This window comes from Kogia breviceps, chromosome 4, assembly GCF_026419965.1.
Source record: "Kogia breviceps isolate mKogBre1 chromosome 4, mKogBre1 haplotype 1, whole genome shotgun sequence".
Taxonomy (NCBI): Eukaryota; Metazoa; Chordata; class Mammalia; order Artiodactyla; family Physeteridae; genus Kogia; species Kogia breviceps.
In genome coordinates this window covers 27,438,051-27,465,202 of record NC_081313.1, presented here as the reverse complement: position 1 = coordinate 27,465,202, position 27,152 = coordinate 27,438,051, and the positions used below count along the sequence as shown (strand labels likewise).

Below are 27,152 nucleotides of genomic sequence, written 5' to 3'. Positions count from 1 at the left end.
TAGGCAGCCTCTCTTCTAGTGGGTGGGGTTGTGTTCCTATCTTGCTAGTTGTTTGTCATAGGGTGTGCAGCACTGTAGCTTGCTGGTCGTTGAGTGAAGCTGGGTGTTGGTGTTGAGAAGGAGATGTCTGGGAGATTTTCACTGTTTGATATTACCTGGAGCTGGGAGGTCTCTTGTGGATCAGTGTCCTGAAGTTGGCTCTCCCATGTCAGAGGCACAGCACTGACTCCTGGCTGTAGCATGAAGAGCCTTTCATCCACACGGCTCAGAATTAAAGGGATAAAAAGTAGAAAAAAAGAAAGAGGATAAAATAAAATAAGATAAAATAAAATAAAGTTATTAAAATAAAAAATAATTATTAAGAAATAAAAATTTTTTTAAGTAAAAAAAAAAAAAAAAACGGACAGCCAGAACTCTAGGACAAATGGTGAAAGCAAAGCTATACGGACAGAATCTCACACGGAAGCATACGCATACACACTCACAAAAAGAGGAAAAGTGGAAAAAATAATAAATCTTGCTCTCAACATCCACCTCCTCAATTTGGAATGATTTGTTGTCTATTCAGGTATTCCACAGATGCAGCGTACATGAAGTTGATTGTGGAGAGTTAATCTGCTACTCCTGAGGCTACTGGGAGAGATTTCCCTTTGTCTTCTTTGTTAGCACAGCTCCAAGGGCTCAGCTTTGGATTTAGCCCCGCCTCTGCATATAGGTCGCCTGAGGGTGTCTGTTCTTTGCTCAGACCAGATGGGGTTAAAGGAGCAGCTGACTCAGGTGCTCTGGCTCACTCAGGCTGGGGGCAGGGAGGGGTACGAATGTGGGGCGAGCCTGCGGAGGCAGAGGCCAGCATGATGTTGCACCAGCCTGAGGCGCGCCATGCATTCTCCCAGGGAAGTTGACCCTGGATCCCAGGACCCTGGCAGTGGCGGGCCGCACAGGCTCCTGGGAGGGACGGTGTGGAGAGTGACCTGTGCTCGCACACAGGCTTCATGGTGGTGGCAGCAGGAGCCTTAGCATCTCCTGCCCGTCTCTGGGGTCCGCCCTGATAGCCGCGGCTCGCGCCTGTCTCTGGAGCTCTTTTAAGCGGTGCACTTAATCCCCTCTCCTTCTGTACCAGGAAACAAAGAGGGAAGAAAAAGTCTCTTGTGTCTTCGGCAGCTCCAGCCTTTTCCCAGCCTCCCTCCCAGCTAGGCGCGGTGCACTAGCCCCTTCAGGCTGTGTTCACGCCGCCAACCCCAGTCCTCTCCCTGGGATCCAACCAAAGCCCGAGCCTCAGCTCCCAGCCCCTGCCCTTCCCGGCGGGTGAGCAGACAAGCCTCTCGGGGTGGTGAGTGCCAGTCGGCACTGATCCTCTGCACGAGAATCTCGCTGCTTTGCCCTCCGCACCCTGTGGCTGCGCTCTCCTCTGCAGCTCCGAAGCTTCCCCCTCTGCCACCTGCAGTCTTCGCCCACGAAGGGGCTTCTAGTGTGTGGAGACCTTTCCTCCTTCACAGCTCCCTCCCCCTGGTGCAGGTCCAGTCCCTATTCTTTTGTCTCTGTTTATCCTTTCTTCTTTTGTCTTATCAGGTATGTGGGGAGTTTCTTGCCTTTTGGGAGGTCTGAGGTCTTCTGCCAGCGTTCAGTGGGTGTTCTGTAGGAGTTGTTCCACATGTAGATGTATTTCTGATGTATCTGTGGGAAGGAAGGTGATCTCCGCGTCTAACTCTTCCGCCATCTTCCCCCTCCCCCCGGAGAGTATATTTCATTTTATTTTTTCAGGTTCTCTTATTTATATCCACAGTCCTAAACCTGGGGATTCTTGCTTTTGACATATACTAGTTACTGACACTTAGTTTTTGTAATTGCACTTCTTTGTCTTTAAAGACGGCTGTTTTTACTTTAATAGTGACCAGTTTTGAGAAATGGATAGTCTATTACCGAAATGTAAAAATATTTGTAGTCCCCAGTGAATGAGGTAAACTTTCTTTTTTTTTTTAGTGAAAATAAACTCCCTGGCTGAGGCTTTTTTTTTTTTTTTTAACATCTTTATTGGAGTATAATTGCTTTACACTGGTGTGTTAGTTTCTGCTTTATAACAAAGTGAATCAGTTATACATACACATATATCCCCATATCTCTTCCCTCTTGAGTCTCCCTCCCTCCCACCCTCCCTATCCCACTCCTCTAGGTGGTCACAAACCACTGAGCTGATCTCCCTGTGCTATGTGGCTGCTTCCCACTAGCTATCTATTTTATGTTTGGTAGTGTATATATGTCCATGCCACTCTCACTTTGTCACAGCTTACCGTTCCCCCTCCCCATATCCTCAAGTCCATTCTCTAGTAAGGCTGTGTCTTTATTCTGGTCTTATCCCTAGGTTCTTCATGACCTTATTTTTTTTTCTTAGATTCCATACATATGTGTTAGAATATGGTATTTGTTTTTCTCTTTCTGACTTACTTCACTCTCTATGACAGACTCTAGGTCCATCCATTTCACTACAAATAACTCAATTTCGTTTCTTTTTATGGCGAGTAATATTCCATTGTATATATGTGCCACATCTTCTTTATCCATTCATCCGATGATAGACACTTAGGTTGCTTCCATCTCCTGGCTATTGTAAATAGAGCTGCAATGAACATTTTGGTACATAACTCTTTTTGAAGTATAGTCTTCTCAAGGTATATGCCCAGTGGTGGGATTGCTGTGTCGTATGGTTAATTCTGTTTTTATTTTTTTTAATTTTTTTGCGGTATGCGGGCCTCTCACTGTTGTGGCCTCTCCCGCTGCGGAGCACAGGCTCCGGACGCACAGGCCCAGCGGCCATGGCTCACGGGCTTAGTTGCTCCGCGGCATGTGGGATCTTCCCGGACCAGGGCACGAACCCGTGTCTCCTGCATCGGCAGGAGGATTCTCAACCACTGCGCCACCAGGGAAGCCCTCTGTTTTTATTTTTTTAAGGAACCTCCATACTGTTCTCCATAGTGGCTGTATCAATTTACCTTCCCATCAACAGTGCAAGAGTGTTCCCTTTTCTCCACACCCTCTCCAGCATTTATTGTTTCTAGGGTTTTTGATGATGGCCATTCTGACCGGTGTGAGATGATATCTTATTGTAGTTTTGACTTGCATTTCTCTAATGATTAATGATGTTCAACTTTCTTTCATGTATTTGTTGGCAATCTGTATATCTTCTTTGGAGAAATGTCTATTTAGGTCTTCTGCCCATTTTTGGATTGGGTTGTTTTTTTTTTTTTTTTTTTTTACTGAGGTACATGAGCTGCTTGTAAATTTGGGAGATTAATACTTTGTCAGTTACTTCATTTTCAAATATTTTCTCCCATTCTGAGGGTTGTCTTTTCGTCTTGTTTATGGTTTCCTTTGCTGTGCAAAAGCTGAGGCATTTTATGTTTATCCAAAGCCAGCCTGAAGAAATGAACACATCTGGCAGATCAGCCATCATTGCTAAAGGACATGACTCCAGCATTGACCTTCAGCTCTGTTGGGAAAAGCCACAGTGTTCTGCCAAGAAGGGGATCTGGTTGCAAGTATGTGATGGCAGCCAACAGCTGACAGTTGTGCATGGGCAATGGAAAGGTGTGTTGGCTCAACTCTGACAACACCAGAGCTGACAGGTCCCTGAGAGATGGTGGTATCTGGTGGCTTAAAGTTGTGTTATGTGGAATCCCCCTCAGGGTCATATGCCACAACCTAGTGATCAGAGCCACTTTCTTTTCTTTGCTTTTTGCATAATCTTTGTTTGAAGAAAGGGTTCCATAAGTGAAATAAAATTTTAAAGTAGGAGTTCAGTTCATTTTCCTCATTACATTGGGGTGGAGTTGGGGGGGAGCGGTGATGAGAACATTTGTCCATGGTCATGGGACTTGCAAGTGGCTCAGTGCAGAAGTGGTTCAGTCCAGGCCCATAGGGAGTGAGTCAACAGTGGGCCTGGACAAGGTGTCTAGGCCCTGTCAGACTTAAGACATTCTTCTTCCCTTTTCCAGGCAAGTGACACCTTGGAATTCCACCCCCATCTCTATGCCACCAATCTAAATAAGATTCAGACTGACTCACCTAAAATGCTCACCTGCTACTTAGTGGCTATGAGACTTTGAACAAATTTGAATAAATACAACCTCTTCGAATCTCATTTTTCTCACTTAAAAATGACAATAATAAGACTTACCTCAAAACTTGTTGAGAATTAAATACAGTTGGCCCTCCATATTGAAGGTTCAGCCAACCACAGATTCAGCCATCCTTGGATGGAAAATACTCCAGAAAAAAAAAATCCAGAAAATTCCAGAAAGCAAAATTTGGATTTGTTGCTCACTGGCAACTATTTGCATAGCATGTTATTGTATTTATAACTATTTACATAGCACTTACATTATATTAGGTATTACAAGTAATCTAGAGATGATTTAAAGTATACAGGAGAATGTGCATAGGTTATATGCAAATATGATGTCATTTGTATATAAATGACTTGAATATTCATGGATATTGGCATCAGCAGGAGCTCCTGGAACCAATTCCCTGTGGATACAGAAGGGTGACTGTAATAAATGTCAGATGTGAAAAAATGTTCATCATAGGCCTGGCTCTTGATAGGCACTCCGTCAGAGGTGGCCATTAGTGTTTGTGTTCTTGCTGAGTTTTGTTCCAGGAAACTCACTCATGCTGGTGGCAGGAAGGTGGGAACAAGGGTACTAGGTCTCACTTATCTGGAAGCTATAGTGTTGCCTGGCACAGAATTACTTGAGAGGATCTTCTTGGGGGAAACTCGATCTCAAACCTGGCAGTCGGTACAGTTCATGGCCGATTTCCAATTAATGGTAAACAGTTCTAAGCTAGTCAGAAATCCTCCTTCCCCATGGGAGCTCTGCATATGAGGCAGCAGAAGAGAATCCAGATGAGGGAAGAGTTGAGTTGGGGTAGAATACACAGCCTGGAGCAATTCCCTAAGCAGAAGAGGTAGCTTCTAGAAGCTACCAGCATGCTAAAAAGGCACCCTTGAAAGTACAGGAAACTATAATTTCCAGAGTCTTCTGCTCTGTGTTCACTTTCCCTGCTACCTGGTAATACTCAAGCTGCCTCCAGGCAACTTCCTCAAGGCTTGGTGTGTTCCTGTCTGAAGGTGATCCTGAATCTAAGAGAGGCGGTAGTTAAAGGCTCTGCTACCTGAGAAACCTCTAAATGAGAGCGAGCTTTGAGAAGAGCTGCCTAAAGCATTTGGGAAAGGAGAAAAAAAAAAAAAAAAAAGCTGAATTATTTGTATTTCCCAGGGATCTTCAGGGCCTCTGCTGTGCTACTGTGCAGGGTGTTCTGGACATCTCAGTGGACCCTGGACACATCCCTGCTCTTCCTTAGCTTCTGGTTTAGGGAAGTCAGTCCTGTGTCAGGACAGGAAATCATCTGTACTTACACTGCCCACTTGGCTAGATTTCTTCCCTTAAAACAAACACTTCCCAATCTCAGTGTGGTGAATCCTCTAACTGAAGCAGTCCTCTCAGGGAGAAAAGTAAACAACTCTTGCAGTTCTTCTTTATTTGTGATTCATAAATCTGTTCCAATTCATCTTTAGTTTTTCCTTCACCCATGCATCAAGCATTTATTGGGTGTCACTGTTTGCCAAGCACAATATTAGGCACTGGATACAAAGCTAATGGAGCTCTGGCCCTTTAGGTACTTAAAGCCTCACTGGACATTCCCCAAGCAGCAGGATATCACAGCAGGGTACAAAGTGCTCAGAAGCTATCCCAGCCCAGAAGAGGGATCTCTAAACAGAGTGTGTGTGGTATGGAATGGACAGTGTCCTGCTGCTGAATTTCCCATGTTGAAGCTCTAACCCCCAGTGTGACTGTATTTGAACATAGGGCTTTTAGGGGGAAACTAAGGTTAAATGAAATCATAAGGGTGGGGTCCTAATCCAATTGGATTGGTGGCCATATGAGAAGAGGATGAAAAAGAGATCCCTCTCTCTCTCCACATGTACACAATGGGAAGGTAGGTGTCTGCAAGCCAGGAAAAGAGGTCTCACCAGAGCCTGACCATGCTGACATCCTGATCTTCCAGCTTCCAGGACCATGAGAAAGTAAATTTCTGTTGATGGTATTTCGTTGAGGCAGTCTGAACTAAGATAATATGTGTGTGTGTGTTTGAGGGGCAGTGGGGTGGGGGTGGGGGGTGGGGGGAGATAGGAGCTTCCCAGAATTGTTGGCACCTCACCTGCCCCTGAAGAACCGTCTGGCTTTGTCATCAGGCCTTGAAGATAAATGTGTAGGGCTGACTTCTTGTAGTTTATAAAATTTCTTAGCCAAGTCTGGGATGACTTCCTCAGGACTCAGCAAAGTCAGCCTAGATATGTACAGTCCTGTCTCCCAACTCAGTCCCAACAGGGCCCAATTCAAATCCCACCACTTCTGGCACTATCTGTAATAGAACTGATATCTCTCTCCTTGGGAATTATTTGAAACCCGATCATGACATTTTCATATGTTCTTGTTATCTTACCCACAATTAGATTGACTGTCACATAAGTGCAAAGATCATGTCACTTATTTCTTTGCCTCTATTCCTAGGAAGGTAGAGTAGGGCTTGCCCATAGAGCCTGGTCCATAAATGTTTATTTTTGCTGTCATCAGAAAGACTTGGCTGGATCTAGGCTCTGTTGTGTACTTCGTGACTCTGGGAAAATTACTTAACCTCTTTGAGCTTTGGTTTCCTCATCTGTACTATAGTGATAATATTAGAGCTTATCAGATGGATTGGCTGGCACAATGAATGAAGCATTGTGTATAGAGTGCTTAGCACAGGATCTGGCCTTTAGCACGTGCTTGGTTGGTGTAGGTCTTGTTGAAAACTTTTTATATATGTCTTTACCAGACCCCGTCTCTCATTTCCATGTTTCGTCCTGCAAGACCATTTACTGAGTGACTCACCTATTTGCTGGAAAAATGAAGATAACCTGATGGGCTTTAAACTCTGTTTCTTAATATCAAGGAGATAAAAGGTAGAGGAGGGAGAGTAGAGAAGGAGAAGTGAGAAAAGAAAGAAAGGACTGGGAGAAGCAGAGAAATCGCCCTTATGCTACCAGTGTCTTACCTGTGCCGGCCTCCTGCCAGTCCTGACCGTAGACACATTTGGGCCTGAGGAGGTGGGAGCGGGGAACCACAGCCAGCCAGGGATCCGAGGCTGCAGCCTGGAGCACAGGGTCCTCTTTAATGAAAGGGCTGCATATGGCACAGTGTCTGCCAACTGTAGTGAGCTGAGGGCTCTACGAGGGGGCCAGCGCCCAGGGGAGGGGTGCAGAGCCTGTGGAGCCAAGGGAGAGGAGGGGACCATGTGACCAAAGGCTTTGTGAGAGCACTGGGTTGCCCGGGTGGGTGAGCTTGTGGAGAGCACTGAGCATCCTTGCACCTTGGAGGAGACCCGTCCCTGCACGTCAAGGACGGGAGACCGAGAGAAGGAGATTGCACCTCACCCATGTTGGTAAGGTTCCTCTACTTGTCCCAGTCTGCTGACACCCCTCCCAGAAGCACAGACCCCACCTGGGCTCAGGGTGGCTGGTTCCCTGGCTTGTGCAGAAAGATTTGGAAACAGGTTGTAGTTTGAAAATGTTCCCATGAGCTTCAGAAAGAGATGAAAGGGTGAGAGACAGGAGGTCAGTAAGGGTGCAGAGTTAGAAACCATCAGTCAACTCTCTGGAGAGACCTTAGGGAAGTCATACTTCTCCATGCAAAGTAAGTGGAGAAGGAAGATAGAAAGTTGTTCTACCACAGATGAGGGGTTAACTGTCTCCCCATTTGTAAGTCTTCACAGCACTTCCCCCTAAGGTTTCTGCAATCCTGAATTATTTTTCAAAAGTCTCATATCAAAGTCCAGCTTTATTATTTTCAAGGAAAACTCACAATCATAGAATTTGAATCTATTTAGCCCTATGGTCATGTGTCATTTCTTTTGTAAATATTACTCAGTGTAGTGTGTTCTAACTTCACATAGAAAGCAAAACTGAGGAACCAGGATGGGTTACATAGCAAACCGGTGTAATGAGCTGTACAATCCAGAGAGCCCTGTGGGGAGAGGAGAGGATATGCTTTTAGTTGTCTCTATTCCATGTCTGAGGCAGGGCCTCAGGAGGAGGTGTGGTTCTAGAAGAACAGGACCAGACTCACAAGTGGAAATGCCAGGGAGGAGGTTCCAGCTCAGTGCAGGAGAGAACTGTGAGTTGGTGCGTGCCCCCAGCACCGGAAGTGTTCAAGCAGAGGCTGGGTGGCCATCACCAGAGAGGAGGAAGGGGGTGTGAGCTCTGCTGTTCTTCTCTCCTGTTCTGCCCCGGCCAGCGGTCCAGGGTGCCCATGAGAGTAGGTAGCAGGTGTGTGGCTGTCTTCCTGATAGAAATCTTCAAAGACTGAGACTCTGCTTCTCCATCAGCCCAGGCTCCTTCCCTTATCTACTCTTTTGGTAAATTGATCTTTTGTCAACTCCCTAAACCATTCTGAGCCCATTGAAACCTTTTAGACTTGACCACCGCCTGGGTTAACCTTCCCAATGTGTGAAGTAGCACTTTATTCTTGTTTTGGTTTTAAGTAGACCTCTTTCAGGTTTCAAGGAGGTGCTTCTCAAACTTCTGGGAGTTTGAGAATGATTCTAATTCTCTTCATGATTCTATAGCCTCTTCTGGCTTTTGCCTTCCAGACTATGATCCTCATATATTGTCTTTTCCATACTTAAACCTATGAGTCACCTTGAGAGCTTTACTGTCCTTCGCTAGATCTTTTCCAGCTTTTTAAAAATACCTTCGTGAAGTAGGATATCCTGAACCACATGCAGCTTTTCCAGCTTACATTTCTGCAGTTTTATGCATATTTACTCTGTGGGAGACAGTGTGGTGTATACGAAAATGCATGATTTTAGGGCATAGCAAATCCTGGATCTTCCACGGATGTTATGGGCTGTGTGACTTTGGTGAGTTATTTAACCAGCCACTTTAAGCATCCCTTTCCTCATTTGCAAGATGCAGATAGCAGTATGCACCTCAGATGTTCATGAGGATAAACAACTTGACATTTAAAATATATTTATTTATTTATTTATTTGGCTGCACTGGGTCTTAGTTGAGGCACGCGGGATCTTCGTTGCCGCATGCAGGATCTTTAGTTGCAACATGCAGGATCTAGTTCCCTGACCAGGGATGGAACCCAGGCCCCCTGCACTGGGGGTGCGGAGTCCTAACCACTGGACCATCAGGGAAGTCCTGCAACTTAGCATTTTAAAGCCTAGTACCCTGCCTTGCGTTCAGTAAGCCCTGAATAATTTAGAGGAGGAGGAGCCGCAGAAGGAGAAGAAAGTTCCCATTCTTGATTATAATATCTTTTTAGTGAGGGACCTATTTAATGAAACAGGTAGTAATTATTTCAGAGCAGTACATTTGAACCTCCCTGTCATATTCTAATTTCACTTATCTTGGTCATATTTATTTAAACTGATCTCTTCTTCCATTCCGGTCAAATAGATAAGAGTGTTGTATTCACGCACTATTAAACATAACTTAAACGTACAGCCTTGCATCTTTATAAACATCAGTGAGTACTACGTGAGAGAGATGGAGAATGAACCCCCTATCTTCTGGTTAATGTTTAGACAGTCTTGGCACCTCCCAGAAGCAAGAGCTACAGCGAGAGAAGTGGGCGAGGAGCAAGTTGCCAGGCAGAAGCCTCTCTCGGCGTTCCATCAGCAAGGAGAGGTGGGTGGAGACACTGGTGGTGGCCGACACGAAGATGATTGAGTACCATGGGAGCGAGAATGTGGAGTCCTATATCCTCACCATCATGAACATGGTATGTCAGACCACGTGGGGACGGGGCAGCTGGTGAATAGATACCACTAGAGATGCTCCATCCCCAAAATAAGAGACCTTCTTTTGATCCCTTTATTTTTTTTATTTGTTTTTTGTTTGTTTGTTTTGCTGCACAGCTTGCAGGATCTTAGTGCCCTGACCAGGGATTGAAGTGGGCCCTTGGCTCTGAAAGTGCAGAGTCCTAACCACTGAACTGCCAGGGAATTCCCTGGTTCTTTTCATATATATATGTGTGTATATTTGTATTTGTATTTATATTTATAAATATATTACATGCCTAGATAATTAAGGACAAATTATTCTTTCTCTTAAAAACATGTATCCTAGGAAAACTTATTTATCATGTACATTTTCTACTAGTTACTTATCAAGTGACTCAATCACTTTAGTATGATTTTTTCCTCACTGATTTATATAAGTTCACAAATGAGGAAACTGAGGCAAAGAACTAGAACGTGATTTCTTCAAGGTAGTTGGAGCTAGAATTGGAATAAAGTTAAGGACCCCTAATTTGAAGCTTCCGTTTTGCCTTGTAATGCTTCCTGCTTTCCCACATGGCCGTATCTCACTCATCTTTGCACTCCACCAAGAATTCCTGGTCTGTAAGATAAGGAATTATTTCAAGTACATTACAGTTCTGTTTTTTCCCCTCCTCCAGCATTTATCTGTTCTCTGTTCATGTGAGGCTGACGGTTTTCCGTTTCTGACTCTAGGTCACCGGGTTGTTCCATAACCCAAGCATTGGCAATGCAGTTCACATCGTTGTGGTCCGGCTCATTCTACTTGAAGAAGAAGAGGTAAGGAATAGTTCTCCCACCGGTCCTGTGACCTGGACCCTCACCACTCCCTACATGCTTCCTTCAAAATAGCTGTGGATGGACAAGAAAGAGGGTACCAGAAAGATGTTTGGAAGCCCATCTGTGTTATTTTCTTGGGAATTCAGTGATGTCAAGTGGGAGATAGAGAACGTTCCCAAGATATACATACTTGAAATCATCTGACAGTCTTTGTATCTAGTAACTCACAAATCAGATTGACAACAGTGACTAAGAATGTTCCACAGTGGAAACAGACTAAATCATGTCATGGCTGGGTGATTTCAATAAAAGTTAGGAGAGACATGGAAATACTGAACCTGTTATACCGTTTATTTACCTCTTGCATATTAATACATGTCTCTTGGATCTGGGCCCACTTGTCTCTCCGCACGTTTACGTGGGGATTCCATCTCTTCTCAGGGACTTAGAGAGCACGTGTGTGCTGAGACTCAATTGATACCTCAAGCCCAGACCTCCTACTTGAGCTCCAGACTTACATCCAGTTGCTTATCTGACGTCTCAACCTGGATGTGTTCTAATGCACTTGAACTTGGAAACTTAGTCCGAAGTGGAATTCTCGATTCCTCCCTGCCCGAATCACCTCAGCCCTGCCTTCCACCCTTCCCCTACGCTCCATCTTACCCATCTCAGTAAACGGTGCTATTGTGCACTGTTACATAAGGCTGGGGGTCACTCTTGCTTCCCTCCTTTCTTATCTTCCACGTTCCACAGCAAGGCCCACCGTGCTGCTACCTTCAAAGTGCATCTCAAAATCACCCACTGTTCATCATGTCCACAGTCATTGTGTTGGTTTATGGCTTTTATCCTATCCAGCCTAGACTACCACAGTGAGATCCCAAATGCTCTTCCTATTTTAAGCCTTTCCTGACACCCCCAGCACCCTAATCCAATCTCTGCATAGCAGTTAGAGTGGCAATTTTAAATACAAATTGAGTTGCTCCACTGAGCAAAACTACTTAATGGATTTATGTTGTTTTTAGAACAAATTCAGCATTTCTTGCTGCGTCCTGCAGAGACATTCATGGTCTAGCTTCCATCCACCTTTCCATTTTTTCCTTGTGTCACTCTCTGCCTCGCTTACCCCACATCTCCCGACTCTGCCCTCCCCTGCCCGCCCCCACCCCCGCCACCGCCTGCACTGGACTTCAGATAGGTTCCAGAACACGCAAGGCCCCCATCAGCCTCACGGCCTATGCACTTGAGGCTCCCAGTGCCTGAAGCACCCCTGCCCTGGCTCTGCTCTTGGCTGGCACCTTCTCATCTCTCAGGCCTCTGTTGAAATGCTGCCTCTTCAGAGAGGTCTCAATGACCAGCCTACCCAAAGCTGGTCCCACTTAACTGTTCTCCATCACAGAAAGTGATTTACTTCCTTTATTGATACCACTCTTGCAATTCATTAACAGTCAGTGTATTTGTTTACTCTTTTCTTGTTTATCTCAGCCACCATCAGAATGTAAATTCCATGAGAGCAGTAACTATGTCCCTTTATCCTTGGCTTTGTCTCCAGCACTGAACGCAGTGCCTGGCCATGAATGAATGAATAAATAAATGGCTGAAGTAAAATTTAATGAATGACTGAACCAGCCAACCTGATGAAATGACTTTGCAATCTATAGCACTTGGCCAGCAGCTGAGATATGTGAAGGTCATCTTTCAAATCTTCATCAGCAAGAGATCTGAGGTCAAAATGCCCAAGGCAGGGTTGATTGTTTTCTGAGTAGAAGCCTCCAGGCAGAAGATTTTAAAACAATGATCTCTGGAGCCTGATCCTTCTTTCTTCTCCCCTCTACCACCCCTATTTCCCTTAGTCACTCAAGATATACTTTGGGTATCTTGGAATACCAGATGGATATGTTATTTGGATATATTATTTCTCTTCCTGTAAACCTTTTGTTAAGAAAATTTACCCCAAACTTAGAAACCAGGCAAAACAAAAACTATGTGTCCTTTCAGTGTGTAACATGACCTATCTCACTCTGTGGGAATGTAACTTTGTTTGATTATTATTCATGATTGATTAGGGTCTAGATGTGGTAAAGTTAGGTGTTAACATGCAGGAAACTGATAGAGTACAAATGGGTTTTGGACAATAGAGACGGAAACGATTTGTGTCCAGCAAGAAGATAATTCCAAAGATTATGGTTTTATTGGTCTGTGGAATATTATATAATTTTGTATCTAATGTAGCAGTGTTAGTCCAGCATTCTTTTTTTTTAACTGACTACAGTTGCATCAGTTTCATGTACCTGCCTTTGAACCATGAACCTGCCTTTGCCATCTTGCCTGTCTCCTTATGAGTGAGTTAAATATATCTTGAACATGTGCTCACTATATATCTGTATGAGAATTATGTTTTTAACTTTTTGAAAATTATACCTGGATACCTTGGAGGACAAATTTTCACTACTGTATAATGGTCTAGCTTATATGCACGCTTAGCTACAGGGGGGGAAAAGGAAGGTTCTTCTGGGTGTGCGAAGGAAAAACCTTTACCCTCTGCAGTTTTAACAGCAGCACTAGTAGGAGCTCAACATATGGCTTCTGTGGATTGAGCCCCTTTTAACTCTAACTCTTCATTCCCAGGAAACAATGCCACCAAAGTCTGGCTTCCAGTGGAATCCTTTGAAAGAACTTGATTGGCCATTACCTCTCTGACCCCATCACAGTTACATTGTTTTTCTTCTTCCCTTCCTCATTTTGCAAGTGCAATGAGACACAAATGATTTGCTGCAAAAAAGCCATGGCTTCCTTTCTCCCATTTGCCAAATATTGTCCTCATTCAAACTTTTATAGAATCTCTAAGTGGTACAAGGTTCATAATTTGACAACAGAATTGCCAGCTCATTAGAGAGTTGCAATTCACAATTCTCATTTTCTAGATTCCCAGATCATGGCTCTAGCTATTCTTCATATCTTGGACTAATGAGCAGCCCCATCAACAGCAAACAGCAGTGATTCCAGCCCTTAACTTACATCAGGGTAGCAGCCACAGGCAGAAAGTACAGTGTGAGGTATTGGGAGGTGACTGCTCTTGAGCAAGGAGACCTGAGTTCGAGTTCTGACTCTGTCATCATCCCGTAGGTAACTCTGAGAAAGTCACATCCTTGCTCCATCCCTCCTTTTTTCTTCATCTGTAAATGAGAAGCAAGTTGTGGTACGTCAACTGTGTCACATGCTGTGCTAGCTGATGAGGGTACAAATATGAATCAGAGTCATATTCCTGATTCTGAGGAGCTTATTATCTCCTGCACAAAGGCACAGAATAGAAAATTTCAAATTAAGATTGTCATGAATACAAAGAAAAGGAAAAGAGTACCTGGGATAAGGAAGGATACTCAGATGTCTATTCTGGGTTTTAGAGGACGAGAAGAAATTAACCAGTGAGGAAGGACATCCCAGGTAGGGGAACCTAGAAATAGGGACAATAGCCTCAGTGCTTAAACTAGCACTTTATCTGTGAGGGGCTGTGAACACATCACTGATCATGAACCACAAAATGGGAGGCTCAGAAACCTTGCTGTGAAAAGAGGAAACAATGAGATTTTGTCGGAGGCAGGAGAGAAAACAGCCGATCGAAACCTGCCCACCTCCGTTCACACCTGGTCTTGTTCCAGTGTTACCTGTCTCTGTGCGTGACATCAACATCCTTCCTGTTGTAGGAGCCAAAGACCCAGAAGGCATCCATGACACCTCCTTCTCCCCGCCTCCACCCCGTATCCAGCCCATCATCATGTACTGACAGTTTTCTCTGACTGTCTCATTTATATCGCTTGAATTCAGGATACAATTGTCTCTTTCCTGGGCTATAGTTGTATGTGCTTTCTGGTCTGCTTGGATTCCTTTCGATCTTGTTTTCTCATTGCAGCCAGGATGGTCTCAAAATGGTAATCTGATTATCTCTACCCTCCTGACACCCTTTTCCAAAGCCCATCCCTGGTTTAAAGCAAACCAGTGTTTTTCTGATGCCCTCTCTAATCACTTACTGCGCCCTCCTTGCTCTTGAGGTAGAGTGATAGTCTTCTACTTATCGTGCTTTCTCCTGCTCCTGGTCTTGTTGTTGCCTGGACTGTCTTCCTTTCTGACTTCACTTAATTAACACCTTCATCCTTCAGCTCTCAGCTCAAGTGTCTCTTGGCTGGGGAAGCCTTCCCTGATGTCCATGCCCAGTAATATTTTATTATATACTCCCACAATACTGCATTTCTCCTTCATAGCACATATCCGAGTTGTAACTTTACATCTGTTTGCCTGACACACTTTCCCCCGTTAGTGTGTAAGACGGGGTCTGGCAGAGGTTGGCTCTGGTGTCGCTTTGCCACTTAGCCTTACTGGTATATAACAGATAAGAGAAAGAGTGAATGAGTGAGGCCAGCAGTCAGTGGGTGAAGATAAGTGGCCAAGTTCTCACAAGCCTGTGGCCCTCTAAGGGGGTTTGGATCTAATCCTGTGGGAGTCTCTGGATGATTCAACACTGAGAGATGAAATGGAGAGAAAGGCCTTAGAGAGATGGCTCTGGGGCTCTGTGGGAAGTGACGTGAGGTGGGGAACACTGAGGTGTAGGTCTCTTCCATCAGTGACTTTCTATGGCTCTCATCTTTCTTATTCAAAGTCATACCTGACAGCTAACACCATTTTGGACTTCATTTTCTGTGGTGGGTTCCAGAGACTTGGTGATTAACCTACATACATAAAATACAGTTTCTCTATGTCAGTTACTGCCATGTAAAAAACCACTGTGGAATTTCATCACATTTTGAGAATAAATGAGTCTGACGCAATACTAATTGTGGAGCATCCTGGAGACGTCTCAAAGAATAGAGGGTCATATTCTGGGCCAGTGGAAACTCAGGTACACAAAACCATGAGCTGGAAAGATTTGCCTAGCATATTAAGACATCATGGTGAGATGAGATTGGCCATGTGTTGATAATTCTTGAAGCTGACTGATGGATCCGTGGGGATTTTTTACACTACTCCTTTCACTTTTGTATATGTTTGAAATTTTCCATAATAAAAAAGTTTTTAAAAATTAAAAAAAAAAAAAAGACATCAGGGTCCAAACAGAGTGGCTTCAGAGATGAGCCAGCTTGCTCTCTGTCCTATCCTGCCTCCATCCAGCCCTAAATCAAATTCTCATTTCCACTTTATGACCCTAATCCTATCCTTTGAACTTCCGTTCTCCCTCAAGGACTCGGACACAAACTTAACCTTTAGCCCTTTCCACTGTAGACCAACTCATTCAGTGACCTCCCTGCTCTACTTCTGGGCGGGGGTTACGGATAGGATTGCTGCCTTCCCTCCTCCTCTTGTGAGCAGTTAACATTGTAGTGAGCACAGGTTTATATTCGGTCCCCCCTCTTTCTAGTCATGTAAACTTTGGTAGGTTACTTATCTGTGTCTCCATTTCTTCATGTGGTAAATGTTTACTTCCTAGGGTTGCTATGAGAATCAAACGTGTTCGTTCACGTAATAGTCAGCCTCGTATCTGGCTCGTAGAAACCACTCCATCAGTGTTACTTGTCAGTATCATCCTTATTCTTAACATTGTCACCATCATCAGATCCCACAACAGCGCTGGAGACTTGTGACTATAATACTCATTTCACAGATGAGGAAACTGTACCAGAGTCCTTGACAGAAAGCAAAAAACCTAAAGGAGAAGATTAGAATCATAAGAAGTTGGAGACTTCTTTTAAGAACAGGATGGAGACAAAACTGGGATGGGAGCGAGTTGGGATGACGCCAGCCAGATGGACCCCAGGTCGCTGTGTCATTGAGGGGTGGAGCCTGCGGGTGTCAGGCTGGCCTGAAGGAGCAGTAGTAGGGCTGACAGATGGGAGGGAGATGACTTTTCACAGAGAATTTCCCTCTTGGTCTCAGAGTGATTTAGTGTTGGGTTCACTTCTGTGAGCCTCTGCAGTTAAAATCCTGTCAACTCTGCCAATTCAGGCTGGTGACTTCCCTGCCCCCAGGGTGATTTGTGGGTCTGTTATAACCTATAGAACTGCTGCTTTTTCAATATAAATGTCAAAAATATGGTAAATGAATTCGTACATTCATCACTTTTTAAAAAAATCAAGTATCTCGGGCTTCCCTGGTGGTGCAGTGGTTAAGAATCCTCCTGCCAATGCAGGGGACACGGGTTCGAGCCCTGGTCCGGGAGAATCCCACATGCCGCGGAGCAACTAAGCTTGAGCGCCACAACTACTGAAGCCCGTGCACCTAGAGCCTGTGCTCCACAACAAGAGAAGCCACCACAGTGAGAAGCCCGCACACCGCGATGAAGAGTAGCCCCCACTCGCTGCAACTAGAGAAAGCCCACGCGCAGCCACAAAGGCACAGTGCAGCCAAAAATAAATTAATTAATTTTTTAAAAAATCAAGTATCTCTTCCTTTGATCATCAGATGAGTTATTCCTCTTTACTGCTTTTCCCTTCTCTGCCTGTTCTCTTTCTTCCAGGAACCTAAGCCTGGCTAGCGGAGCATGATCAGATTGTGTGTTGAATCGCAAATTCTCAAGGAAATCAATACATGATTTTTTTTTCATTGTAAAGAGAGAGCTTACAAAGAGAACAATTTATAATAAAAGCCATGTTCTTGCAAAATCATCTTCTCTCTCCCATTTGGGACACTTTCTGCAAGCCACCACTGATTTCCTCTAGGTCACCTCCCTGTCCAATCAGGTCACATACTCAAATAAATAGGAAAGGGGAAGTGGAAAGTGAATGGGACTTGTTTGAGAAAATGAGGTGAGAAAAAATGATGAAAGAACAAAAAGGGAAATCTATTTTTGATTTCAAAGGAAATACGAAAAAAATTTGCCTGGATGGGGGTTTGTTTTGACAAGCTCGAATAATGACGAGGGTGCTTTCTAGGAAATGTTTAGTGCTGTACAAGTCTCCCCTTATTCATTGTGTGCCAGTGTGATCTCTCCAAAGCTCTTCTGTATCTTGTGTGTGCTGAGGGCTGCATGGTGTTGAGGTGTAGCTAATTACACTCACCAAGGCTCCTGGGATCAAGTACATTGAAGAAACTGAGAAAGTGTTGGACTTAACCTCTTATGAGACTTGGAGATGAAAGGGCTGAGGAGGCTGAAAAAAGTGGTGCTTAATTCAAACTTCCTGGAAGAGTCACAACATCTAGCAGACAAGCAGTAAGCACTGAACTTGTGTTAAATGCCACATACTGTAGACGAAAGTTCTGCACAAGGGCAAGGCACCCAGCTACAAATGACCAGCAACTCAGTTAACTACACTTGCTTTGTCTGTAAGAGGAACTGACAGAGGCAACAGGGAGAAAGCAAGCAAGATTTGGGGGTACACTTCCGGCCAACATTTTATTTTCTCATGTCAATGAAAATTCAATTAACTATCAAGTTAAGAAGATTTTTAAAAAAGGGAATTTTATTAGCACTAAACTGAGGGTTATAATCTGGGAACAGATTCTCAGAAAGCTCTGAGAATAACATCACACAATTTTAACATTTTTAACCTAGTGCAGCAAGTGCTGTGAACCAAGATGCATGAGATGTATTGTAGGAAACCACTCCAGATTGGGGGCAGGGAATGCTCCTTGAAAATGCCCCAGTTGAATCTTAAAGAATTAATGGATGCTGAGTAAGTTAAAGGGAATATATGATGAGAGAAAGGAGGCGTTCTAGGCAGAGCAAGCAGCCTGAAGAAAGCAAGGAGAAAAATAACGTTTGCGTGGGCCTGGGGGAAATGGTAATACAGGCAGTTTGAATGTTGCTGGAACATAAACTGTGAGGTTGAAAATGAAGGGACGGCTTCCTGGAGGTTCGACTTTAAAGGGTCTTGAGTCTTACATGGTGATATGAGCAGACTTTGATTTTGGCTACATTAACTTGGCAATGGCAAGGAGGATAGATTTATGTAATTTTTAATTTTATTTATTTATTTATTTATTTTGGCTGCGTTGGGTCTTAGTTGCAGCACACAGGGTCTCTGTTGAGGCATGTGGGTTTTTTCACTGTGGTGTGGGCTCTTCCTTGTGGTGTGGGCTCTTCCTTGTGGTGTGTGGGTTTTCTCTCTCTACTTGTGGCGCGCGGGCTCCAGGGCACGTGGGCTCAGTAGTTGAGGTGTGCAGGCTTAGTTCCCCGACCAGGGATCGAACCCACATCCCCTGCACTGGAAGGCGGATTCTTTACCACTGGACCACCAGGGAAGTCCTGGGAGGATAGATTTAAAGAGAAGAAAGAAGGAGAACAGTTAAGAGATGCTGTCAGAATTAATCCAAGCATAAAATGATGAGCGTTTGAGCTAGGGCAGTTGGGAGCAAAGACGGAGAGGAGGTAAAGTTAGCAGCACATCATGACAGATTGGGATGCCGAATAAGGAGGGAGGGGAGACCAGCGGGAGGACACTGATGGTGGTTCCTGTAACTAAGAGGATGCAGGAAGAATAGCAGGTTAACGTGGGGAGAAAGGATTTCAGGGATGCTGAGCTGTGGGTACCTGTGGTGCCATCTGGAAGGGGGTGTCCATCAAGAGATTTGGGTACATGAGTTTGAACTCCAGGAGAGGTTTGGAATGAGATGGAGATTTGAGAGTCAATAGTGTATACGTGATTTCCCAAAATGCAGCTGTGATTGAGAGTGAACCAGCAATGAGCCAAAAGCAAGGCAGGAGAAGAGCCCGTAAAGGAGCCCAAGAAGTGGCCAGAGAGTAAAACGAGGAAGGAGAGCTGGGGATCTTGGAAGGAGAGGGTCTCTGCCTGTGTTTGTCTCCTTCCTGGTGGTGGGAGTGTGAGGTGGGGGAGATAAATAAGCAATAACCATTGATAGGTGAATTGCTACATCTTTCCAGTTATTCAAAGCAAAAGGCTTAGAGAAGTCTTCAATAGTTTGGAAACCACCATTCCTGGGTTAGTAGCTGCATACCTGGCCTCGCAACCTTGCTCTGCCAAAACCTGCCGAATCACTCCCCTCCCTGGCCTGGATTTCCTCATTGTTTAAATGAGAGGATTGGATTTATAGTTCCTAAGATCCTTCAGGGAAATGGGCTCGTAGTAACGATGGGAAAATTGGAGGCAGAGTTTGTGCTGCGGCATCTGGAAGATGACTGCTTTCCCCGTGACGGTGAAGATATGTCCTGGCTGACACTGAATTGGGCTCAGAATCCAGGGACAGTGGATGTTTGTAAACTTTCACTTTTCCTCAAACAGACACATGTGGATTGGTATGTAAGTTCTTCCAAAATCGTGAGTCCAGCCAATGCATAAAACGACAGTATAGCACAGGGAGATCAGCTCGGTGGTTTGTGACCATCTAGAGGGGTGGGGTAGGGAGGGTGGGAGGGAGGGAGACGCAAGAGGGAAGCGATATGGGAACATATGTATACGTATAACTGATCCACTTTGTTGTAAAGCAGAAACTAACACACCATTGTAAAGCAATTGTACTCCAATAAAGATGTTAAAAAAAAAAAGGACAATATCGAAGTAAAAAGTTGAGTTTTTCCAGTCTGGCAATATCCCACCTGGAGCTGTGTGACCCCTCCAGGGACCGTGAGCCGCAGGAGGACATTGCGAGAGGCGCCCCATCTGCTTCTGCCTGTGTGGCCACCTTGGCTCTGACAGGCTTTTACATTCATGGCTATTTAAATAGGGAACTTAACTGAACCTCAGAGTGGGTGTGTGGGTATGTGGGTGTGTGATGTGTGAGCTCTTCCTACCCACTGTAACCCATGTGAAAGATTATAGGTTCCCTTTGATTCAAGACTCTGGGAACTCACACGTATTTAATTAGTAAGTAACCCACATAGGCTCATACTGAAAAGTGCTTTATAATAGCCGTCCCCAACCTTTTGGGCACCAGGGACCGGTTTTGTGGAAGTCAATTTTTCCACGGACGGGGGCGGGGGTGGGGATGGTTCAGACGGTAATGCCAGCGATCAGGGCACGGGGGGTTCAGGCGGTAACGTGAGCGATGGGGAGCAGCAGACGAAGCTTTGCTCGCTCGCTTGCCCGCCGCTCACCTCCTGCTGTGCTGCCCGGCTCCTAACACGCCACGAACTGGTACCAGCCCACGGCCCGGGGGTTGGGGACCCCTGCTTTATAAAACCTTCTATTGCAACCCTCTAGCCTTGATTCAGATCAGTTATTATTTTTAAGATATTAAAAAAATTTTTGAGGTTATTGTAGATTCACCTGCAGTTGTAAGAAGTAGTACAGAGAAATCCCATATACCCTTCACCCAGTTTCCCCCAGTGGTAACATCTCATGTAACTTTGGTACAACATCAGAACCAATACATGGACATTCATACAAACCACCTACCTTATTCAGATTTCACCAGTTTTACAAGCACTAATTGATGTGTGAGTGTGTGTGTGTGTGTGTGTGTGTGTGTGTGTGTGTGTGTGTATTCACAGTTCTATGCAATTTTAACATGTATAGATTTCTGGAACGTTTGCCACAGTACAGAACAGTTCCATTATAGAGATCCCTCATGCTACCCTTTTGTACCTCCCTTCTCCCTACGAACCTAACTCCTGGAAAGCACTAATCTGTTCTACATCACTATAATTTCATCATTTCAAGAATGTTATATAAATGGAATCGTACAGTATATAACCTCTTGAGATTAGATTGTTTTCATTCAGTGTAATTCCCTTGAGATCCGTCCAAGTTGTGTGTATGGAGAGTTTGTTCCTTTTTGGTCCTAAGTAGCATTCCACGGTATTTAACAGTTTATTGAACCATTCACTCATTGAGGGACATTTGGGTTATTTCCAGGTTTCTGCTATCATGCATGAAGCTGCTATAAACATTCCACTACGGCTTTTGTGTGGGCATAAGTCTTCATTTCTCTGGGACAAATGTCCAGGAATGTAATTGCTGGGTCATATGGTAGTTGCATGTTATTTTTTAAGAAACTTCAAACTGTTTTCCATAGCGGCTATACCATTTTACGTTCTCACCAGCAGTGTATGAGTGACCCAATTTTACCACATCCTTACCATTGTTTGGGTGCTGTCACTTTTTAAAATTTTAGTCATTCTGATAGGCAGGTAGTAACATATCATTGTGGTTTTAATTTGCAGTTCTCTGATGGCTAATGAGGTTGAACATCTTTTTGTTGTTCTTATTCGCCGTCTGTGTATCCCCTTCAGTGAAATGTCTCTTAATGTCTTTTGCTTGTTTTCTCATTGTTCTTTTATTGTTGTTTTGAGAGGTCTTTAGATTTTCTAGAGGCAAGTCCTCTGACAGCTATATGGCTTACAAATACTTTCTCCCACTCTGTAGCTCATCTTTTCATTCTCTTTACAAGTTTCTCTCAGAGCAAAAGTTTTTCATTTTGATGAGGTCCGATTTTTCAGTTTTTCCTTTTCTGGATCATCTGATTAGTATCCAGTCTCTGAACTCTTTCCCTAGGGACCCAAGATTTTCCCCTATGATTTTTTTCGAAAGTTTTATAGTTTTACATTTTACATTTCAGTCTGTGATACATCTTGAGATAATTTTTGTGTAAGGTGTGAAGTTTAGATCAAGAATCATGTCATTCCTCAGAATTTTGTAATTTTCCAGATACAGATCCTGTACATATTTTGTTAGATTTATACCACTTTCATTTTCTTTGGAACAATGCAAAATGGCATTATTTTTTAATTAATGAGTATTCTTTCAGAGACTTCCTCCCCCCCAAACAAACAAATGTAGGGTTTAAAACAAACCTCAGAGCAATCTAATCATAGCTGATGTTTCGTCTGATAACTTGCCTTCTTGTCTGAAGGGGAAGTAAGGTAACTTCCTAATGAGGCTGGTCACCAATTAGAAGCACAGCTTCATCAAGGAGCCCCTGTTCTCATAGTCTTTGATTCAGTAACTGACCTGAGTGACCTTCAGCTAGTTCTTCACTTCTCTGAGGTTTAACTTCCTCTTATTATAAAATAAAAAAACAATGCTTTCTTTACAAGTAACGCTGAGAAGATGAAATTAAATTAGAAAAGAGAATTTATGTGAAAATATCTGGCACATAAGTAAACGATCAAGAGATGTTTCTTTCCTTCCTTTTCTCCTTTCCCATCCTCTACCCTCCACCCTCCTTTTCTTTCCTCCTCTTTTCTTCCTTTCCATTCATAATTCATGCCACCTAGCCAGGTCTTTATGGTGGGTGTGGGATGTTTGTTCCAGTAGGGTTCCTGTTCTAGCTACAGTTTGCCTAGTTGAATAGGAGACTGACTCACCTGTGCCCAGCTAGTCCCCAGAACCTCTTTCCCTCTACCACCATATACCTTATAATGGATGATATAATGATGAGGATTGTTAAATAATGAAGTCTGTTGCTTTTATTTAAATTCTTTACACTAAGGAGTTCAGTGAGTTTTTATGAGTGATGAGCCCCTGTCTGTGTTTTCATGAAGGGATGGTGATCTATGGTAGTCAATTAGCATGGGTGGGGGGGCCTGGGAGTACCTCTGACAAGCAACCGAAGCCTCTCAGGCCTTGTTGGATTTGGGTGTGGGCCTTAGCAAAATACAGAATGTAGAGAAGCAAGCTCATAGTTTGATGTAGAGACAGCCCTGAAGATCTTGGGCCGAGCCCAGAGTAATAGACTCGGATTAGAGTAAGTCACGGGAGGTAGGCATTCTCCACGTAGAATCCACCCTGTGTAAGAGATGGCTCTATAGAGAGACCCCGAAGAAATGAGGCAAGGGAAAGGAATTTCTCCTTTAGAAATTTGAATTAAACTGGAGTGCTTCTAGGGCTGATTATCCTTTTTTTCTTCTCTCCCATTTGACAAGTGTTCATCCAGTTAATTTGGAACAAGCCCTCTCCTTCCATCTCCAATAGTAACTGTGGGCCGGCTAGATATGACTCGGGAGCCCTTGAAGTTGCAGGCTGGGGCACCTACCCCAGCGTCCTAATTGTTGTCAGACAATCAATGATCCTAACTGGTAAAAGCCTGGAGAGATTATGTCACCCTCTGCCCTTTACCCACAGATGTCAAACCAAGATGGAAACCATGGGCAAGGAAACATCCAGTACATCCTTGCAGGATACCTCATGAAAGGAAGATGCTTTTTGTTGAAAATCTATTCATTTTGCATTAGAAATAAAAATGTCTCTTTGGAATTGTATTGGCTTAGGAAGAAGAGAATCAGTAGAAATAGAACTTCAAACAGATCTTGGTCTTTGCTAATATATTTTTAGTTTTTCTTCAAGGGCTACTTGTCCCAGTAATAATTTCTATCCTGCAGTTCTCCCCTTGATGTTCTTTTAGTGGAAGTCATGGGAATGATAGTGTTTAGAGCAGGGGGTTGGCCCAGAGGAGTACATTGGCCTCCCCAAATTCTGGCCAGATGTCTGAGACACCTACCCAGAGCTCGTCTCACTTAGCTGCTTCTGAAGACTTAAGTGATGGGCTCTGATCACAGAAGAATCACCCATGCCAATCTCTTCCTCTTCTTTCTCCAGCAAGGATTGAAAATAGTTCACCATGCAGAGAAGACACTGTCCAGCTTCTGTAAGTGGCAGAAGAGCATCAATCCCAAGAGTGACCTCAACCCTGCCCATCATGATGTGGCCGTCCTTCTCACCAGGTACCCCAGAGCCAGGGCCTGCAAGGCAGGGAGGGTTGGCAGGTGAAAGGGTTGCCAGGGATTCAACCTCATGAGATTCTTCTGCTCTTTGCTGCTCTTGTCACCTAAAAGGCAACGTCTATCAACTAGACACTTCCTGACTCCCATACCAGTAAGGGAGCAGTCAGCAAACTTGCTAAATGTCCACAGCTCTCTGTGTTAATAAACTGCATCTGCTCTTTCCTATCGCAGTGATGATTTCATCTTTAAAACTGGCTTTTCGGTGCAGCTCTATAAACAATCAGGAAGCTTGTTTGCAGATCCTCATTAAAGGCTCCTTTAACTCTTAACCATGGAATTTCTCATCCTTTAATTTTCCTTTTAAAAATCTCCTCCAATTTAGAAACCTGCAACTATCTCTACAGAAATCAGTCCTCCTTGTAACCCGTCTCTGACTGATATTGAAGACAGAATATGGGGAGAAGGTCCTCCCCTGAATAGGCAGAGTGGTTTGCTTGCACCTTTCTCCCTTTTACCCTCATGAAGATACTATTTGTTCTGACTACAGAGAGACCCTATGGTGCTAAAGAAGAACCATCAGACCTTCTAGGACTCATAGCTGTGAAAAGCTAGTGAATTTACCTGATCAGCCTAGGCTCTTGGAATGCTATGTTTGCTCATTGATTCAATAAATACTTTTTGAGTACCTACTATGTGACAGACACTATTTTAATGTAGACAAGTGAAGCTCTTAATGGGGGGAAAGTAAGTTTTCACCGGGCACTCCTATGCAGATTCAGAGACATCCTGAAATCCAGGGATGTGTAGTGGAAGAGGCCCTTCGGCCTGGCCCTCCAGCTGAAGAGACCCTCATGAGCGGAAAGGCCCTGGGTGTCTGTCTGTTGTTCCTGGGGAGGACAGGCTGGCCCTGAGCATCTTGGCTTGTCATCTGTCCCTTTGACAGGGTTATCCCAGTGCATAGGTTACGTACAAGGGATGACCATCAGCCCCCACCCTATCCAAATTTCTGTCTTACCCTGACCCAAAATTCCAGTCATCAGAATCACTCTTTTGAGTGATAGTATCAAAACTTCAGTTGAATGCAAATACATTCCAAAATAAGTCCGTGGCATAAACCTATTACATTAGGTTCATTAGGTCTGATGACACCTGGGTTGATCATAGTTCCTCTGGGAAATAGGTTGGTGTGGGTGTAGAATGTAAGCACAGAGGCTTTGGGGAGCCAGCAGGCAGCCAGGGAACATGAGGACCCAGGCAAGTGGCCAGGGAAAGACTTCGGTCTAGGCAGGCCCTGGCTGCAGGGAAGAACCCTGGATCATGGGACCAGCATTGGCCACCTGGCAGCTGTGTCTCAGCACCGTCTCTTTTCTTTCCCTGAAAGCAGAAATAGTTTCTCCTCTCATTCTCACATGCATAAATCAGTGAGTTAACGATAGTTGGCATTTAGGGAGTATTTGACACAGGCCAGGCCCTATGCTACATCTGTTAGAACAATCATCATTCCATTTAATCTCCACAACAACCCTGGTAGCTCATTACTGTCAATCATTCCTATTGTACAGATGGGGAAACTGAGGCTTAATTATGTCACTTGCCCAAAATCTCACTGCTTTTGACAGGTACAGTAGAGACTTGAATCCAGGTAGCTTGACCCCAACAACCATACTATTACCCAGTAAGAATACAAAGGATCTGTTCTCCTTTTTTTCTTACTGTGATAATTTTTCTTCCTTAGAACAGGGGTCAGGTTTCAAGTTTTTATGAACCTCACCAACTCCTAAACAGTAGAGAGAATTTCAAGTTCTGAAGCAGGATTTCTCAATATCAACACCATTGATATTTTGGGTTGGCTAATTCTTTGCTGTGAGGGGCTGTGCATTGAAGTGTATTTAACATTATCCCTGGGGCCTTCCCTGGTGGTCCAGTGGTTAAGAATCCACCTTCCAATGCAGGGGGACGTGGGTTCGATCCCTGGTCTGGATCAGGATCCCTGGTCTGGATCGATCCCTGTATGGGAAGATCCCACACGCCACAGGGCCACTAAGCCTGTGTGCCACAGCTACAGACCCCACGCAGTCTGGAGCCCACGCACCACAGCCAGAGAGAAGCCCACGTGCCACAAGAAAAGATCCTGCATGCCACAGCTAAGACCTAATGTAGCCAAAAATAAATAAATAAATATCAGAAAAAAACAAAACAGTATCCCTGGCCTCTATCCATGAGATGGCAGTAGCACCCTCCTCCAAGCTGTGACAGCCAAAACTGTCTCCAGACATTGCCAGATGTTCCCTAGGAGGGTGCGGGGAACAAACATCAACCCCTGTTGAGAACCTCTGCTCTGAAGAAATAGGTAGGCTCAGGAAGGGAGGGAAGTATAAGACTGAACTTGCCTCTGGAGGACTACGCTGACATCCACTTCACCAGAGCTCGCAATAGAGGTGCACTCAGTAGAAGGTGGGTTTGGTGTGAACACGCCTTGTGAAATGGGGCTGGTGGCTGCATGCCAAGGTGTTTTCTCTTACTATCCCCAGTGCATGGTGGAGGTGAAGCTGATCTCCTCCTGGGAGCTTAAGCTCTTTGCCTGCAAGACCACCCCTATCTTACAATCCTTTTGTTACCTGCTTTTATCTTCTTTAGTGCTGGATGCTTAATAGGCATTCAATGAACAGTTATTTAAGGAACCCAACTTCCTGCACTTTCAGAAAGTGGGTAGACTACCAAAAAGCATCATTCATCTTTTCCCAGCAGCTCCATGCAGACCTAGACTTTTTTTTTTTTTTTAATGAAATAATAAAAAGTAAATCTAGCAGTAGGGGTGGAAAAGTGTTTGGTCGGTCCAACCACAGACTCAGAAATTATTTGAGATGCTTGGGCTATATGATCCAATCTAGCTCTCCAACACGGA

The 27,152-nt window shown here is 44.3% G+C and overlaps 1 protein-coding gene across 5 annotated transcripts in view; it reads left to right on the top strand.

Moving 5' to 3' along the window:
• ADAMTS12 (ADAM metallopeptidase with thrombospondin type 1 motif 12) overlaps positions 1-27,152 on the top strand; it is a 424,853-nt gene that overhangs the window by 226,263 nt on the left and 171,438 nt on the right. For 3 of the 5 annotated variants that reach the window (XR_010840098.1, XM_059060818.2, XM_067030856.1), the window contains exons 4-6: positions 9,631-9,827; positions 10,561-10,644; positions 24,123-24,247. Coding sequence is in view for 4 of the 5 variants with exons in the window: in XM_059060818.2 (XP_058916801.1) it covers positions 9,631-9,827; positions 10,561-10,644; positions 24,123-24,247 (406 nt within the window). In the remaining variant the exon portion in view is untranslated. Of the gene's footprint in view, positions 1-9,630; positions 9,828-10,560; positions 10,645-12,193; positions 15,694-24,122; positions 24,248-27,152 lie in introns of those variants that run through there. The other 2 variants (XM_067030858.1, XM_067030857.1) reach the window with 2 other exon arrangements.